At 39.0% G+C, this 15,667-nt stretch overlaps 2 protein-coding genes across 2 annotated transcripts in view; both read right to left on the bottom strand.

Annotated features, from left to right (window-relative positions):
• kctd16b (potassium channel tetramerization domain containing 16b) overlaps positions 1-15,667 on the bottom strand; it is a 404,485-nt gene that overhangs the window by 213,717 nt on the left and 175,101 nt on the right. The window lies entirely within an intron of this gene.
• The window catches only part of LOC138632616 (rho GTPase-activating protein 26-like), a 76,307-nt gene that overhangs the window by 16,754 nt on the left and 43,886 nt on the right, over positions 1-15,667 (bottom strand). Inside the window, exons 7-17 of the mRNA XM_069718333.1 lie at positions 15,483-15,587; positions 14,796-14,925; positions 14,245-14,345; positions 12,810-12,904; positions 11,198-11,276; positions 10,189-10,225; positions 9,849-9,914; positions 8,269-8,343; positions 8,082-8,166; positions 6,859-6,917; positions 280-385 (exon numbers count right to left, since the gene is read on the bottom strand). Coding sequence (XP_069574434.1) covers positions 280-385; positions 6,859-6,917; positions 8,082-8,166; positions 8,269-8,343; positions 9,849-9,914; positions 10,189-10,225; positions 11,198-11,276; positions 12,810-12,904; positions 14,245-14,345; positions 14,796-14,925; positions 15,483-15,587 — 938 coding nt within the window. The remainder of the gene's footprint in view (positions 1-279; positions 386-6,858; positions 6,918-8,081; positions 8,167-8,268; positions 8,344-9,848; positions 9,915-10,188; positions 10,226-11,197; positions 11,277-12,809; positions 12,905-14,244; positions 14,346-14,795; positions 14,926-15,482; positions 15,588-15,667) is intronic.

Raw genomic sequence — 15,667 nt, 5'->3', positions numbered from 1 at the left:
ATATACATTGCAATGCTTGAATTTGCAACCATTCTTGATTTCAGTATGAAGTTTGGACCTGCGTCAGAATGAAATATGGCCATTTCAATCCCATCAAATTATAAATAAGTAATAAGTAAAATAGATAACTTTGACTTTGTTTACCAAATGCAGACAACGACAACAGCAATCAACTAAAGGTGCATTATAGCAATGTGAATAAAGAGAAGAGGAGAGCAAAGGATAGTTACTATTAATATCAACTCTGCACGTCTGCATGTGTGAGTCGTCTCTACATACTTGGACAGATGTTTCATCAGTAGCTCCAGCATCTGTCTGTTCTTCTCAGGTAGCCTGTGCACCAGGGCATGAATCTCAGTCACCCGGGTCTCTGGGTTGTCCATTTCTAGACAAAGACAGATATATAGACATTAGACATTAAGAGATTTCCGGCGGTCACAAATGATTATTTATTTATTGACACATACATGTAAGTAGCAGAAATAATAACACTAAACAGGTAAAAGGTAAGCATGCAGCATGTTTTTTTTAGTTTTACCATTACGTAGATGTTACAGTAACAAGTGGTCACTGTACACCGATATTTGGAATGCCTTGACGCAGACATTTACAGAAAGTCACGGTTTGTAAGAATCAGCAAAGAAATAAAATAAGTAGAGCTTTGGGTCGTCTTTTTCACAAGTTGAATATTATCACCAGATTGAGCGGTTATGCATCACTTAAGGTGTAAAAGGATAAGGCTCCTGATACGTAGACTTAGACTATGAAAAGATCAAAATCAAAAATGTATTGATCCCCCAAACAAGTATTATCCGTGTAGCTAAAGCCAAATATATCATATTCCTCTTTGTCATTGACCGCCATTGCCGCCCAAAAAATGACTAAAAACACTAACCACAGCGTACTAATAGCTTATTATGTTTAAAGACTAAATATTCTCAAGAGTGCTAAGTGTGTATTAATCCACAGCTAAAAACAATGCCCAACAAATGCATTGAATTCCTGTTTGAGTCCCTTTAGTTACAAACTATACGAGGGTGGATCCATAAGCTCTGCGGCTGCTCCTGTTGTGCGTGAACGGTGTGCAGCACTGTGTAGTGCACGGATCACTGAGAAACTGTAACCTTCATGAGTAAGATCTCCAAGTTTCATCACTTGATGAAAATCCGAACCTGAGTTACAAATGCTTTTGTGAGCATTGGTCCGGTTGCGTCTGCGATGTTTTACGCACCAAAAAACTTGAGCAGAGAACACACAACAAAGTTTGTGACAAATTGTTGAGGAACAGAAAGAAGTAGCAGTGAGCCAAATCCAGCGAGTAGGGGCGGTGGGGAGGAGCGTTTGTGTTGTGATCGGGCAGATTGTCATGATGGAGAGCACAAGTGCCATTTTTACTGATTGTTTTGTCCTTAGGTCTTTGGACATCACGGTAGAACTCAGTGTTGACAGTCTGACCCTTTGTGACAAATTCATGGTGCACAATCCCGCGAATGTCAATGAAAAGCCACCTGGTTTTGCGCCTGTGCTGATGCGTCTTTTTGTTCGGCCCTTCGGAAACACGAGTGTCACTCAAAACAACTCTCCAGGCTCATTGTCTGATTGCTGTAGACTTTCTGAAGAATTTTAAGGGTCTCCTTCGTCGAGTTACAGAATTTGATACAAAGTTTGACGTGCGCCTTCTGGTCACGTCCATGGAGAAATTGCTGTGCGCACGGACCAGCGCTCACAAAAACGCGCACAATTTGGGTGCTGAAATTTGTAACACTTACTCATTAGGGTTTTCATTTCCTCCTGCTTCATGGTGCTGCACAACAGGAGCAGTCTATGAACTTACTGATCCATCCACATAATGCTACATCTCTTTTGGAAATGTACTTGTTTGCTTTTAAAATCACACTATTTATGGGAAACACTCAAATTAATGGGGTCGGGTGTCACTGGCGCAAAGAAGAAAATAATCAGGCACAGACCAGCACGTCTTTTATCAGGATTTTTTTTTTTTTTTTATCGGATTTGTTGACAATAAAAATGTATAAAATAACACTAACTTTATCCTTAAGGTTTAAAGCAGAGTTGAGGTGATTACTATTTTCAACCAAAAAATTACACATGTATTATAGACTGAAAAGCATTTGCACAGAGACGGCAAGACCGGCAGGGAGTTTTTGTCCCTGAGTGTTAAACGCTGCTACAAAGTGGGAAAGGTCTGTGACCTGGTAGAGAGGCAGGGCAGAAAGACCTGCAGTTGATAAATGACTATAATAAGTTATGGTCGCAGAGCCAGTCAATACAGAGACAGCAGACACACACTAGATCAATCCTTCGGCCCTGGCTGTCAGCGCCAGGCAATACACCCTCAACTTGCACAACATTTTATACACACACACGCATTTTCTTGATAAGTAACAGGGCTAAGAAGCTCCAACACACACACACACACACACACACACACACACACACACACACACACACACACACACACACACACACACACACACACACACACACACACACACAAAAGACTCAGTGTACTGTACATTAAATAAAAAGATCAAATTCACAAGCACTTAACTTCATAAAATATGCACAAAAACATGTAACCAGTCACTCACACTAACACAAGTTACTTGTACACATGTGCGCGCCAACTACACACACACACGCATCATATATAGAGATGTATTAACAAATATATCAAACATCTTACACGTTCATTGTGAAAGAACACACTGTTTTAAAAGAGTTATTGGACATTTTGAGAAATAAAATTAATTTGTTTTTTTGCTGCAACTTAGATGAGAAGATTGATATTTATCTTGTGTGTGCTTGAAATATGGAGCCAAAGCAATTATTGCCTAATTGCCGGTATTGGCATCAGAACTGGCAGCAGGAGGATTCAGAAAGCCTTTTTAAAGTTCAAAAACACGTTGCTAGCACCTCGAAAGGTCACTAATTAATTTGATTCACACACCAAGAGAAAAACTACTTCTTCTTTTCTCTTACTGATAAAGGTAGAAAACAGTGGGTCGCCTTTAACGTTTTCAGTGAAATTAAATGACGAAAACAGTATTAGACAACAATTCCAACGACAGTGATTACAAATCAGAAAAACCTTGCAAATACAACACCAAAAGGGGTTGTAAAATGAGTCAGTACAGTAACAAGAGAACTAATTAATTCAGTAAAAGTCAAATGAGTAAAAGGCACTTGTGCTATCCCGAAAGTAATTCAACCAATAGTTTCTTGCATTAGCTCACATCGAGGCCACGTTGGTTAACCACAAGCTCGTCATAGAAAAACTTAGTTGTAACTATCCATTAAATGTCAAATCAACAATAGCAATACCACTGTAATAAGACATGTATTTTACATAATGCTTCAACACAGGATATACACAGATAAAACTTTGAATTTCAGCTCGAGGAACAAAACTTATGAAGTACTAAAGTTTTGCCATTTAACCTACTGTAGGAGTACATGCATCTGAATATAGAGACACACTAATGTGTAAATAGACACACACGTCACACCCTGTCAAAATTCATGAATACAGATGAATTTTGCCCCAAAATATTACACAGTAACCATACACAGTTGAGAGAATTACAGAATTTTCAAGTATTACAAACAGCAGGGGTATAATGTGGCTCATTATGTCACCTCAAAACTAGTCTTTTTGTGGTACTGAATCACACAGCTTGGATTTAAGTGCTAATATACTTAGAGCAATTGTAAATGATTTGATGAAAAAGCATGGCTGTTCTGTCTTTAGTTATATTCACACTAACACTTGACCCTTTATCCACTGGTATTAGACATAATCAGAACATAATCTTTCCTGTTTTATTCTTAAGGGTGGTGACATTTTGCTAACACTATCCAACCAAGGTTAAAGCTCTCTGCTCACAAAAGTAATTGGTCATGTCAGTGCATCGTACTGTATAAACTCCTCAGATATCAGATAAAATGGAGATCTGAGGAAAACACCATCTTCCTCACAGCGCCTGGCTCTGAAATAGCTTAGAAAAAAACATATCCGAGTCTCACCTCATTAAATTTATATCGGTGCAAGAGGGGAATTTTGATTATGTATGGAGAACACGGTCACGTACAGTACAGGAGGCGTGTATCAGGAGGCTCGCCATATGTGTTGACTGCCAGCTGATCCTTAAACTCCAGTACCATCACCAATCCTACTTTCTTGTAATTAATTATTCATATCTTCTGGTCCTTTACAGTATGTGCAGTATGTTCCCTACCTCATCTTTAGCATGCTGAATGAATTGACATAGAGGTATGCTACATAAGAAAGGGAAAAAAACATAAGCACTTTATTTAGCAGAAGCTAATTTCCAGGAAAATTCCTTATTATTTCTCAAAAATCAGCTTGTATTTAGCTATAAATTATATTTCTAAGAAATGGCCACTAATGTAATATCAATATCTTTTAGAATTTCTTGGAAAGACTAACAGACTAACTGCGCCTGTAGTCTCACCAAATAACAGAGGTGAACCTCATTTATAACTTGAGTAATTTCCAAACTTGCAAATGATGAAGGCTGAAATTAATGAGAATTGCTAAGGTATTTAAAAGGATTCAGATTTGGTAATAGCTATTGGATTCGAACTTCAACCATTTAACCCCAACTCTATGGTCCACTCTCACTGCTGTCATCAATGATTTTCAGGGAGCACCAGGCAGCTGATGGCTTACTTAAGAAATGGGCTTGCACTCTTAATGTGGCCAAGAACCCCAAAGCATGCTAAAGCTGCTCTGTGTTTGCTACACTGCAACAAAATGATGCATTTGTATAACAAGAGAGGTAGATTTAGAGAGGACAACTCCCGGTCAATCTTTCCATAGAAGAGAAACTTGTATATTTAGTTCAAGGTCTTTGTAGAGTACAAGCCATGCTTTAAAAAGATAAATGTCATTTAATATTTGTTAATCAGGAAAATAAATTATTGTTAAACTGTACATTTGAAAAGAAGGTAAGTCCCTTTTGATTCAAATATGTGCCATGGAGGTTAGACACTCAATGTCAAATTGTACCTTGCCTTTAAATTCAACTCATTGTCATCACCACTTCCACCACTGTATTATTTCTCACATGTTTATTTTATTATTGTATGTACTCATTTTTCAAAGCACAAATTAAAGTAATGGGAGTGAATAAAGTTTGGTGTACTTGTTTTGAGCCTTTCCAAAAAAAACAACTCACCTTGCTACAGTAAAAAATGAAGCCCAGAGAAAAGCTAATTAAATCAATTTTAGCAATTTATACAAGTGAAAATGTTAGGCAAGAGACTGACTTAAAAATAGAGAAAATCAAAGGTGAAATTTGATTTTAAAAAAATATATATATAATGAATGAGAAAACAATACTGCAAGCAAACCTAATGTCTAAAGTGATTATTTTCCTGCTGGTACAAGTCGAAGGCAGGTATCAAAAATCCAGGTGGCACTCTGTCCTCCCTCTTTTCCTCTTTCCCGTCTTTCTTTATCTCAAACTGACCTTTTCCCACACTGTTTCCTCCTTTTTATCTACCCTAGCCTCGGAATTCTGTTTAAATCAGATACCTAAAACTAGATGAGAGTAAGTAGAGACGAAACTTGAGGAGGAGCACGATGAGGCTCGTGTTAGAGGTGCGTGTGGAGGTGAATAAGACGTGAAACAGAGGAGGAAAAGGGTAGGAGCTGACAGACGTAGTTCAAACGAGGACGTTATCCTCAAAAACACTGCTGCTTATGCCAAAAATTGTGCCTTGGCAAAAAATACAATAGCTTACTCAAACCTGCAGACATGCATCTTGGCATATTCAGTATGCATTCTAACACATTCATGATATGCAAATGCTGACACATAAACAGAAACTAATGAATGCCAATGGAAAAAGAGAGCGGAAAGATCAGATATAAATTTGAAAACGTATGCAAACAGTTTGCAAGCATCTGTTATATTTTATAATTACAAAACCACATGCATTATGAAATAGGTGGTCCAAGTTGGTATCAAACCAGCTACCTTGGCAGAATTAACTACAACACTCTACTCCTTTCTCCTAATTCACACATAAAAAAAAACCTTTTCTCATTTTATTTCCAGGTGGCCTCCCTATGGAGCCATTTCCTGGTGGCGTTGCCAGAGACACCCAGCCATTTCCTGGAGTTCCTTTCTAGGTCAGCTCAGCTTTTAAGAAGACAAATTAACTGGACTGGATCAGACTAAACTGCACCTAGGCTTACTAGAATAAACCACATTTTCAAATATTTAGTTAAAAGGAACAGTAGCAACATGGAAATGGAGCATATCAAGCCAGGCCAAACAGGCCTAACCTATCTAAACTAGATCAAAGATAGCCAGATAAAACCTACAGTGGAAGTCCAAACGATCAGATTTAGCTGACGGGTCCTCATGCAAAGTCTCTATTCCATGGTCTAAATAACTTAGTGATTGCAAAAGTTTATGTTGTAGCCTAGCAGCCACATGAGAAGAATATAATACACTGAAATGATTGCTGTGACTGTTGGAGAGTTTAGGCAATCTGTCTTCAAGACAGCTGAGTGTTTTTTGTAACTGAAATTATTCATACTGACTCAATAAACAGCAGCCATCAGGTGCTGCTGCTGCAAAAAATAATATTTTGCAGCTGCTGTCTCGCCCAACAAAAATCAAAACAATCTGCTCTTACTAGGCTGGCTCTTTTAGATTAGCTCCCAACGTTTTTCCACTGAATGTGGAATTTCGTTATTCAGTGTCGTCAATCTGTAACCAGAGTGGGAATTAAACAGCCTAAAAAAGCAGACTGAACACATATTTGTGAAGCAAATAAGATACATAAAAGAGAAATACTGACTGGCAGCTTTGATGAAGCTCCTTTGGTACTGGTATGTCATGAGAGGCGCAGGCAGCATTCTGGAAACACAGGAGACAGGAACGTCAGGTGAAGCACATCAGCTTGGAAAATGGAACAAGACTTAAGGGTTGGCTGCTTTGCGAAATAAATTTGTATGAGCACTCATCTAACTATGTTCTCATCTTTTTTTTCCTCCATCATGCCAGCCTCCACAGCTGGACATGAGTTTTTCCCTGCTGTGTAATGAGTGTAATGGCTCCTGCTGCTTTTCAATGAGGCTTATCATGAGGTCTTGATGCCTCAAATGTGTGTATGTTTCGTGTGTGTGTGTGTGTGTGTGTGTGTGTGTGTGTGTGTGTGTGTGTGTGTGTGTGTGTGTGTGTGTGTGTGTGTGTGTGTGTGTGTGTGTGTGTGTGTGTGTGAGACAGAGTGGACAGCAGGTGTTTCTGTAAATCTGGCCATTTATGTATCCAATATAGCACCTGTGTGTGTGTGTGTGTGTGTGTGTGTGTGTGTGTGTGTGTGTGTGTGTGTGTGTGTGTGTGTGTGTGTGTGTGTGTGCGTTGATTGGTGTTGTGCACAGGGTAGATTCATTCAGGTGCAGTAGATTGAGCAAAGCATGAACACCACTACTCCTCACTTTCCCTTCTTACATTTTTCCCTCCATTTAGCTGCCTATTCCTGGCCTCCCACAGTCCCAATCCATCCCTCATTGTCCATTATTCAAATGCTCTTCAGGAAGTAATTTAACCATCAACTGCTACACGGTGGCCAGAAGGTAACTGGGATGCACTTACACTGGGAACATACAACTACAAGTGTGTGTGTATGAAGCAAAACAATGCTGACGAAGATCATTTGTGCTCAGAACAACCCCTAACTGGATCAATAAAGCCTTTTAAAATATAGACAACATGCATATTAAGCAAATATTGTGAGAAACAAAATTAACAATTTCTGTAGTCATCCTGGCAAGAGACAATAAAAGGCAGCCATATGCTTTGGTTCAACTACTACAAGAGAAAAGCACAGAAAAGTGCTGTCATTTCAGAATAAGAGGAATAATTGAAAGACATCAGAAGAGCAATTCATACATTTATCATGGGTCTCTGAGGTTAAAACACAAGTGATCACACGTGAGACACATTATTATGACGAATAATTCTGAGTAGAAAAGTGCAGAAATTACCGTGAATGTGCAAGGTAAGCCTTTTCACACAAACCTGAGATAGTGCTTGATAGCACTTGTAATTGTCTTAATCTCCCACTCTTGGTTTTCAAGCTCCACGTCAGCACATGTCTTCGGATCTGATGGAGAAAAAAAAAAATACAGCAGTGAAAACACTAGAATAGAAATATTTTTTTCTGTTTTGACCAAATTTATTTGTCGGTCTGTGTTTCTGTGTTTACCCATAGCCAGGCTGAGTAGTTTTTGTACTCTGGAGTTGACACCAACAATTCTGTACAAGCCCTGCTCATTGATACCTGGAAGAGAAGATTTCATGAAAATGTTAAACCAAAAGAAAAATAATATTTATCCCCATGATTCCACAATTGAGTATTTTACACTTGCTGTATTGAAATTCGAAAAATGAGGATTAAATACACCAGCAAGGGGATCTTTAGCCCTGTCATTCACTTGTAATATAAAATAAGGGGGGAAAACAGCATCTTCCGGGTATAAAAACAGTGCCAAAGAAGGCATTAACGGTAATAAAGTGCCACACCTTCATGCGAAGGGAGGACTTTTTTATTTTTATTTTATTTTTTATCTATTTATATATTTGATGTCATGGAAAATCAAAGAGCTGAATCTAAAAAAACTGTGTGAAGACTATTGCTCAACCTGTATTTCAAGAGGAGCACGGCAGCCAGCCAGGTCTACAGTAATAATAAACCATTTCTGGTAATCTTAGCATCTAAGTATATATACATTAGCCTTAACACGTGATTTTTAAACATCCATTTTTATTTGTAATCTTTTTATTTTGCATCTACCGGGCAACGGGAAGGCACAATGTTTGCAGTAATGGATGCTCTTAGTGCACCAGATGAAAGGAGGTACTGATATTGTGGACATGTGGACCTTTACTGTGACATTTTAGAAGAATATCTGGTGAGAGAGATGTTCGGATACATCAGAGGATAACATATTCTGAAGGTGGCCAGTTTAAATCCTGCTCATGACCTTTCTTTTTTTATACCAATAGCTTGTGTGGTACACAATAATGACGTTAGTGCTTAGTGTATAATATAACTATATTCCCACAATGCACACAACACTACATGTATATATTTATCAATCTTTGAGTTCACCATGATGTCTACTTTCCTTGTAACGATACTAACTTACAATAACTTTGGTCAAACTATTGTTTATCATATTTTGTTTTCTTATTTGTCGTCACAGTTTTCAGTTTTGTTTGGTTATATCTTATTCACTTATCCTATCTCATCCCATTCTTCTTATTTTATCATATTCACTACATTTAAGGGGATTTCTTGTTTGTTTGTTTGTTTGTTTTGTAACATGTCAGAAAATAATCTAAAATACGATTTACAATATTCTTAAACCAAAATAATAATAATTAAGAAAATAATCTTCATTTCAGACAAACAATCAAAACACAAAGATGACCAATTTACAACCATATCAGTTGAGATTAATTTCATGTCTACCACATATTCCGCCATACTACTCATGTATACATGGTTATATTATGTGTGTATTTCTTACAAGTAATTATGAGAACACTTAAAGCAAGTTGATAAGGATATACCGTATATAGAAATATAAAGTAAATGCAAAGTAGTGTAAATCCAGTGATGTTGGCAAAAGTCATATGGTTCTGCTGTGCCAGTAGCCGGTACTACGCAACTCTGTGGGGGGCATAAAAAGTGCATCTGACCTGAACTGAATCTACTTGAAACAAACAACGTATCACAGCAAAGGAGCAGGAAATGTTGAAGAATATGAGTTAACGTTGTACCTCGAGTATCCACTGCATAGATGAATTTTTTCATCACGTTGAACCCAATCACATCCAGCTGGGCCACTGATGGGGAGGGAGACAAACAGCATGAACATGAGGCCACTACAACACTGTGTTCAAACCTTATATATATATATATATATTTAGAAAAACATCCTTAAAAAATTCAGATGTTTTTTTGCATGAAAAAGAGTATTTTTGCCATACGCATATATATGCCACATACATGGTATTTAATCAAAGCCTACCGCAGAGACTGAAAGCCAAATGACAATAATGATAATCAATATGGTTCACATAAATAAAAAGTGAAAGAATCACAATTAAAGCTACTTACTGCCTTCAGCCTGGTTGTCTTTGTTGAGATTGTACACCTGTAAATATAAATAACAACACATCAGCTCCATCAGTTAGGAAAGTATTTACAGTTAAGCCAAATGAGGGCAGGAGACATTTGTATATTACATTTATAGTAAATAAAAAATGACTAGGAAAAACCTGTTACATGCAACTGTGCTGTTTTACTGTTGGGGTTTGAATGTTTGTTGAAAACATGAACTGAGAATCCTCACTAAAGGGGAACATGCATACAAATGTCTGGCCTAACTTTGACTTCATTGGTTACAATGAGCATATTTTGTTTAGGCAACGGATCTGCCGACATATTTATGCCTATGCTTAATTTTAATAAAAAGAAAGTATAGCAGCACATCCATCAATCATTAAAGTTAGAAGTCACAGCAATTCATAGAATATGATGTCGAAACACAACAGGTATTCAGAACAAAGGCAGGAAATAACTAAGTGTGAAAAACAAACGCCAACATTTCTTATTTTATGGCAGCTCCTTTGAGCTTAGCTACTGCTTGTTCAAGCTTGCAGGGACTTTATGGATGTGAATGTAGACATGAGGGCGATGTCGGTACATGAAGAAGTCTCACTGAGAGTGTGGAACGCAGCTTCACACACTTCCAGCCTCAGGGCAAAAAAGCTGTATATTAAAAAGGTATAAACCAAGTGTTGTGGAGGCTGGCTGACAGAGCGCTGTTCTATTACGAACATAAAACAACAAAGTTATCTCTCTCACACTCATCTGGCGACTCGTTAGAGAAGTCCTGAGCCGACGTGAGTGAAGCACTGCGTTATGTATGTGACAGTGTGTGGCGTGGGGGAAAAAAATGCAGAAGTTGAAACGATGCTACAAACATCGGTTTTAAAGTTGGAGCTTCTTGTTTTGCTTAGCGAACATGTTGTCCATCCTTTTCCGTGTCTGTCTCTGTCCTTCTCTCACTCTCTTGGTTTGTATCTGTCACCTATTGAAGAAACGGGTAACCATGGTAACCTACCGGTTCTCTCCCATCCATGGCCTCCATCCACAACCTGCGGTCTTCTTCTGACAAAGCCTGCATGGTGATCACTCCCGGCCTTCACACACACACACACACACAGTAAAATTGTTTTTACTGGAAAACACTTCATTTGAAAGGCTTGTTACTCACTCATGATAAACACAGTTATATAGAAGGATTTCACACTTTTTCAAAAGCAGAGCATATTCATTTGTGGGTGCCAGAAGGATGACAACACTTCTGCTTTCCAGTAAATCAGACAACCCACAGCTCAGATCCGATTTTTACAATACTAGAGTACAGCCTGAAAATTCACCAGCTAATGACAATTCATTGGACTATATAAGCAGCGAAGGTAAATCCTCATGATAGAGGCAACAGTCATTGTCCACACACTCACCACAGATACACACAGCCTCATTAGCCATGTCCATCCACAGCTTTCTACAAGTTCCCAATCAGTCCTATACAGTCACCCTGTCAGTGGTGACACATTCCCCCTGAGCTGTTACCACCACAGCGCAAAAGCCACAACCCATCCAGCCCAATCTACACATCGTCATTCAATCGCTACACGCCGCCCAACACACAATCACACAACTCCAGACACATTCAAATGAGCATGCACAGGCACATTCTGGGGTCCGAGTTCAACTTAGTCCAGACATCTGCCATCCTAATTAACCAGAATCATGTAGCTGTCTCTGTTATGCAGATGAGACGGAGTTGTTCATTGAAAGCGACATTGTTTGAACAATGAATGAAGTGCTTAATATGACACGAGATGAAATGGTGATGCCTGCAGGTTAATTTGCAAAATGTTCTTACATAACTAGAATAAAAATATGATGAAAAACATAAATAGGTGCAGGAATTTGATATTGTGTTTGTATGCAACTGTGTGTATTGTTATGAATGATGAACATGAATCAATCATTGGACATGTTAAGAGTGTATGGATTATTTTTCTCACAAAATCCAACAGATTTTAGTATTTATCTAAAATTATTATCTCAGAGTACTCTAACAAACGGGACTCTATATTCCCAGTGGTCGGGATATTGGCAGGTTTTGATCTGATCATCTGAAGTAAACCTGCTCCAGAGCGAGTTAGCTGCGCTGTACAAGTTAACATTGTGATCATCCCACCACCAGGGAAAATGTCTTGTTTGCTTTACAACTCCTTTTTACCACTCTAAAGACAAACGAAAACAAACTACTACTTGCCAAACTCCGGTATTATAAATAAAGACTCAATGGGAGCACATTAAATGAGAAGATGAGAGGATGACGAACTGATTTGTTAGAGGAAGGTTGACGTTGTGGAGGAGTAGGTAGGAAGGGGGGAGGGAAAGGTGGAGGAGGTAGAGGAAAGGGAAGCCCACAGGGGGCTGAATCTGAGAGGACAAACAACCTTAATGTCCTATCTTCAAGTTCACATCAACTGAGCAGCACCCTCGTGTGTCTGTTAGCTGTAATTACACCCTGCAAAACACATGCTAATCACTGAGATGGACAAAAAGCAAAACATTGGAAGTGCAGTAAAGACAGATTTTGAGCCCAGTTCTTATTTGAAAAAGAGACACATGCAGTCAGATTGCACACTAACCTGTCCACAGCCTCCACGTCAAAACAGAACCTCTTCTCTATTGAGTCCGTCTTCCTCCGAATGCACGACTTGAGGATGAAGCTCTCCTCCTCTCCCTGACAGACAGAGAAAGAGAGAAAACGTAATTATAGTACATTAGTGCAACAACACCATGGATGACAGATGGTGGTTGATATTTTTCTTGGATAAGAGTGAGAACTTGGTCAGATTTTAGAGTTAAGATTGTTTTTAACATAAAGGACTCACTGTCCTTCCTCTCGTGTTGGAGAACTGAAGCTATGGTATTTCAAACTTTCTTAACTTCCAGTTGCAGGAACTTTGAGACAATTTTGGACAAACAACTCAGAGTGAGCAACGACACAAACCACTGCAGGAACTGACTTAAGAAATCAGCTTGTAACAGAAAAATATGTACAAATAGGAACTAAGGGACTAATGTGGTGCAGTACCGTCTTGCAGTTTTCTAAGCAACTGAAAGGATTTCAGTATCAGAAAAAAACAGTATGTAAAACAAATGTTATGAGTGAGCAATTCCTAGATATGTGCAGGTTCAAAACATGTGGAACTTTGTGCATGCGTGTCATTTTTTTTTTTTTTTTTTTTTTTAAGATACTGTGTACTAAAGCACCCCATGCAGGTTAGATTCTCATACTATAAAAGCCGGATCTAATTTCATCATCTTGACCTATTCTTTTGTTTCAGTCCAGTCCCATTCTCCTGTATCTACTATTTTGGCTTTTAGATCTTTGCATTCTATTCTCTCATTACATCCCCGCTTGTCTTCCTGTCTCTTCACGCCTTCCTGCCTGAAAACAGGCCTGAACTTCAGGCTGCATCAGCCGTAGGTTGTTCAGTTTGTAAGTGGAAATTGATAAGAGGACTTTGAGAAAACAGTTGGTGCTGTTGTTAAAGAAATTGTTATCTCTCGCTTGTCCAACCAGTGTCTCCCTGTGTGACTGTACACGGGTGTGAAGTGGCACCATGCAACAAAAGCATTCTCAATCTTGATAATGGGGGACTGACACACAATTTAACATTTTATGATGATAATCTAAAAGAGCTGAACAGTTTTCTGTAGTCACTGTAGCGTTCTCTCATGTACTGGGAATCACATTAAAATACACCCCAACAAACAAGAAGGGCCTGTTGTGCTCAGCAGTGAGCAGAATGTGTTTATGAACAAGGAAAAGCAACCCAGAGTAATGAACTAGACTGCAACTGCAAATCGGACAACATGACAATAAGCTGAAAAGTGTGCGTGTTTGTCTCCATTGAGGGTCTGTGTGTGACTGTATTTTTTTTAACTCTGTATTTTGCCCTCTACTTCAAAAATCTATGCAACTCTCGTGTTTCGTTAACATACAGATATACAGCAGATAGCTCGACCAAAAGATAGCCTGGGTGTTCGGAACATTGAATGGCCTGAGCTACTCACCATTTTGCCCCCTGATTTAGGGTCAAACAGGACAATGGTGATCCTCTTAGGCTCACGATGGTACGTACAGTAATACTTCACCCAGGTAGATACAAATGAGCCTGAGGGGAAAAAGAAACAGAAAGGTAGAGAGGAGGTTAAAAACAAAAACACAGGAAACAAGAGCAGTAAAGGGAAAAAGGTTGATGTCAAATGGTCAAGAGGAAAAAAAGACAGTGGCAAGAGGGGGAGACAGGGTTACAACAACAACAAAAAAGGATGAGTCCTAGTTAGGCTTCTTTAAGTGCTATGTAACCATGGTAACCGCAAGTGGACAGAGCTGCCGTCACGTCTCCAACAGATCAGACTTGACTTTGATAACCATTGGTTAATTACGGTTTGTTTGTTCTTCTGCTCTGACACAAGCACTAACATGTACATACTGTACTGAGATACACACACACACACACACACACACACACACACACACACACACACACACACACACACACGTTGTTAGTTGCTGCTGGATTGTATCCTTATTGTAAGATGTAACAGAGGCTGATACGTACGCTTCTCCTGCACAAACAGGTATCCCTCCATGGTGTGCTGGCTGACACTCTTGTGCTCGTGTGGATTCTCTTTCATCTTCCTCATCAGACTCTCCACCTCCGACCGTGTGCTCTCAAAGCGGTTCCTTGTCTGTCAACAGAAGCACGGAGGAGCACAGACCTTTCATTAAATGTTCTGATCCCGTTCGACTTATAAGAAGAGCAGGACTTTATTAGCGCAGAATAAAAACAAGAAATGGCCGGTACAAACTCCTTTTTTTGAACTGAGATTTTGAGTGTCCTTTTGGTCACAAATGTTATTTGCAGATCGGGTAACCGACCTTTGAATTCCTCTTCGCCTGCATGCCTTTGACATTTAGAGGGTTACTTCTTCCTAGACTTCCCCCAGCACTGTCTGTACTAATAAGGCTGACCAAGTAGACTTTAAATGCGGATGACCTTTGAACTTTTAACATTAATGCTTCTGTTTTTATGATTTGGGAATTACACCTCAAATATATATCTATCACCCAAAAAAAAAGAAGTGCCTCCAGACTTTTAGATGCACAGCGCATTAGAGCTCTCTGCTGCCAATTCTTACTGAACATTGATGGACAGACACAGATAAAACACAAGTAAAGCTGCAATTGTTTTGTTTTGTCATTTCTGTTGCTTTGTGCGTGTGCGTGCGTGTGTGCGTGCCCTTACATTCTGTATGCTGATGGTGAGATCAGTCTTGAAGTGGTTAAAGTCCTTTGCCAGCTCGTAGCCATGGTGATAGTAGGTGAACAGGCCTTGAAGAAAGGCCAAAAGCTGAGGGAAACAAAAACAGCCAGAAGGTGAGGGTGAAAAATGAGAAAGAAGAAAGGACGAAGATGACAACATTTCCTTCA

This window comes from Brachyistius frenatus, unplaced genomic scaffold, assembly GCF_029030835.1.
Source record: "Brachyistius frenatus isolate BFR_SWC_R1_liver_20210118 unplaced genomic scaffold, ASM2903083v1 Contig_5, whole genome shotgun sequence".
Lineage (NCBI taxonomy): Eukaryota > Metazoa > Chordata > Actinopteri > Embiotocidae > Brachyistius > Brachyistius frenatus.
This window is presented reverse-complemented; position numbering and strand designations above follow the sequence as displayed.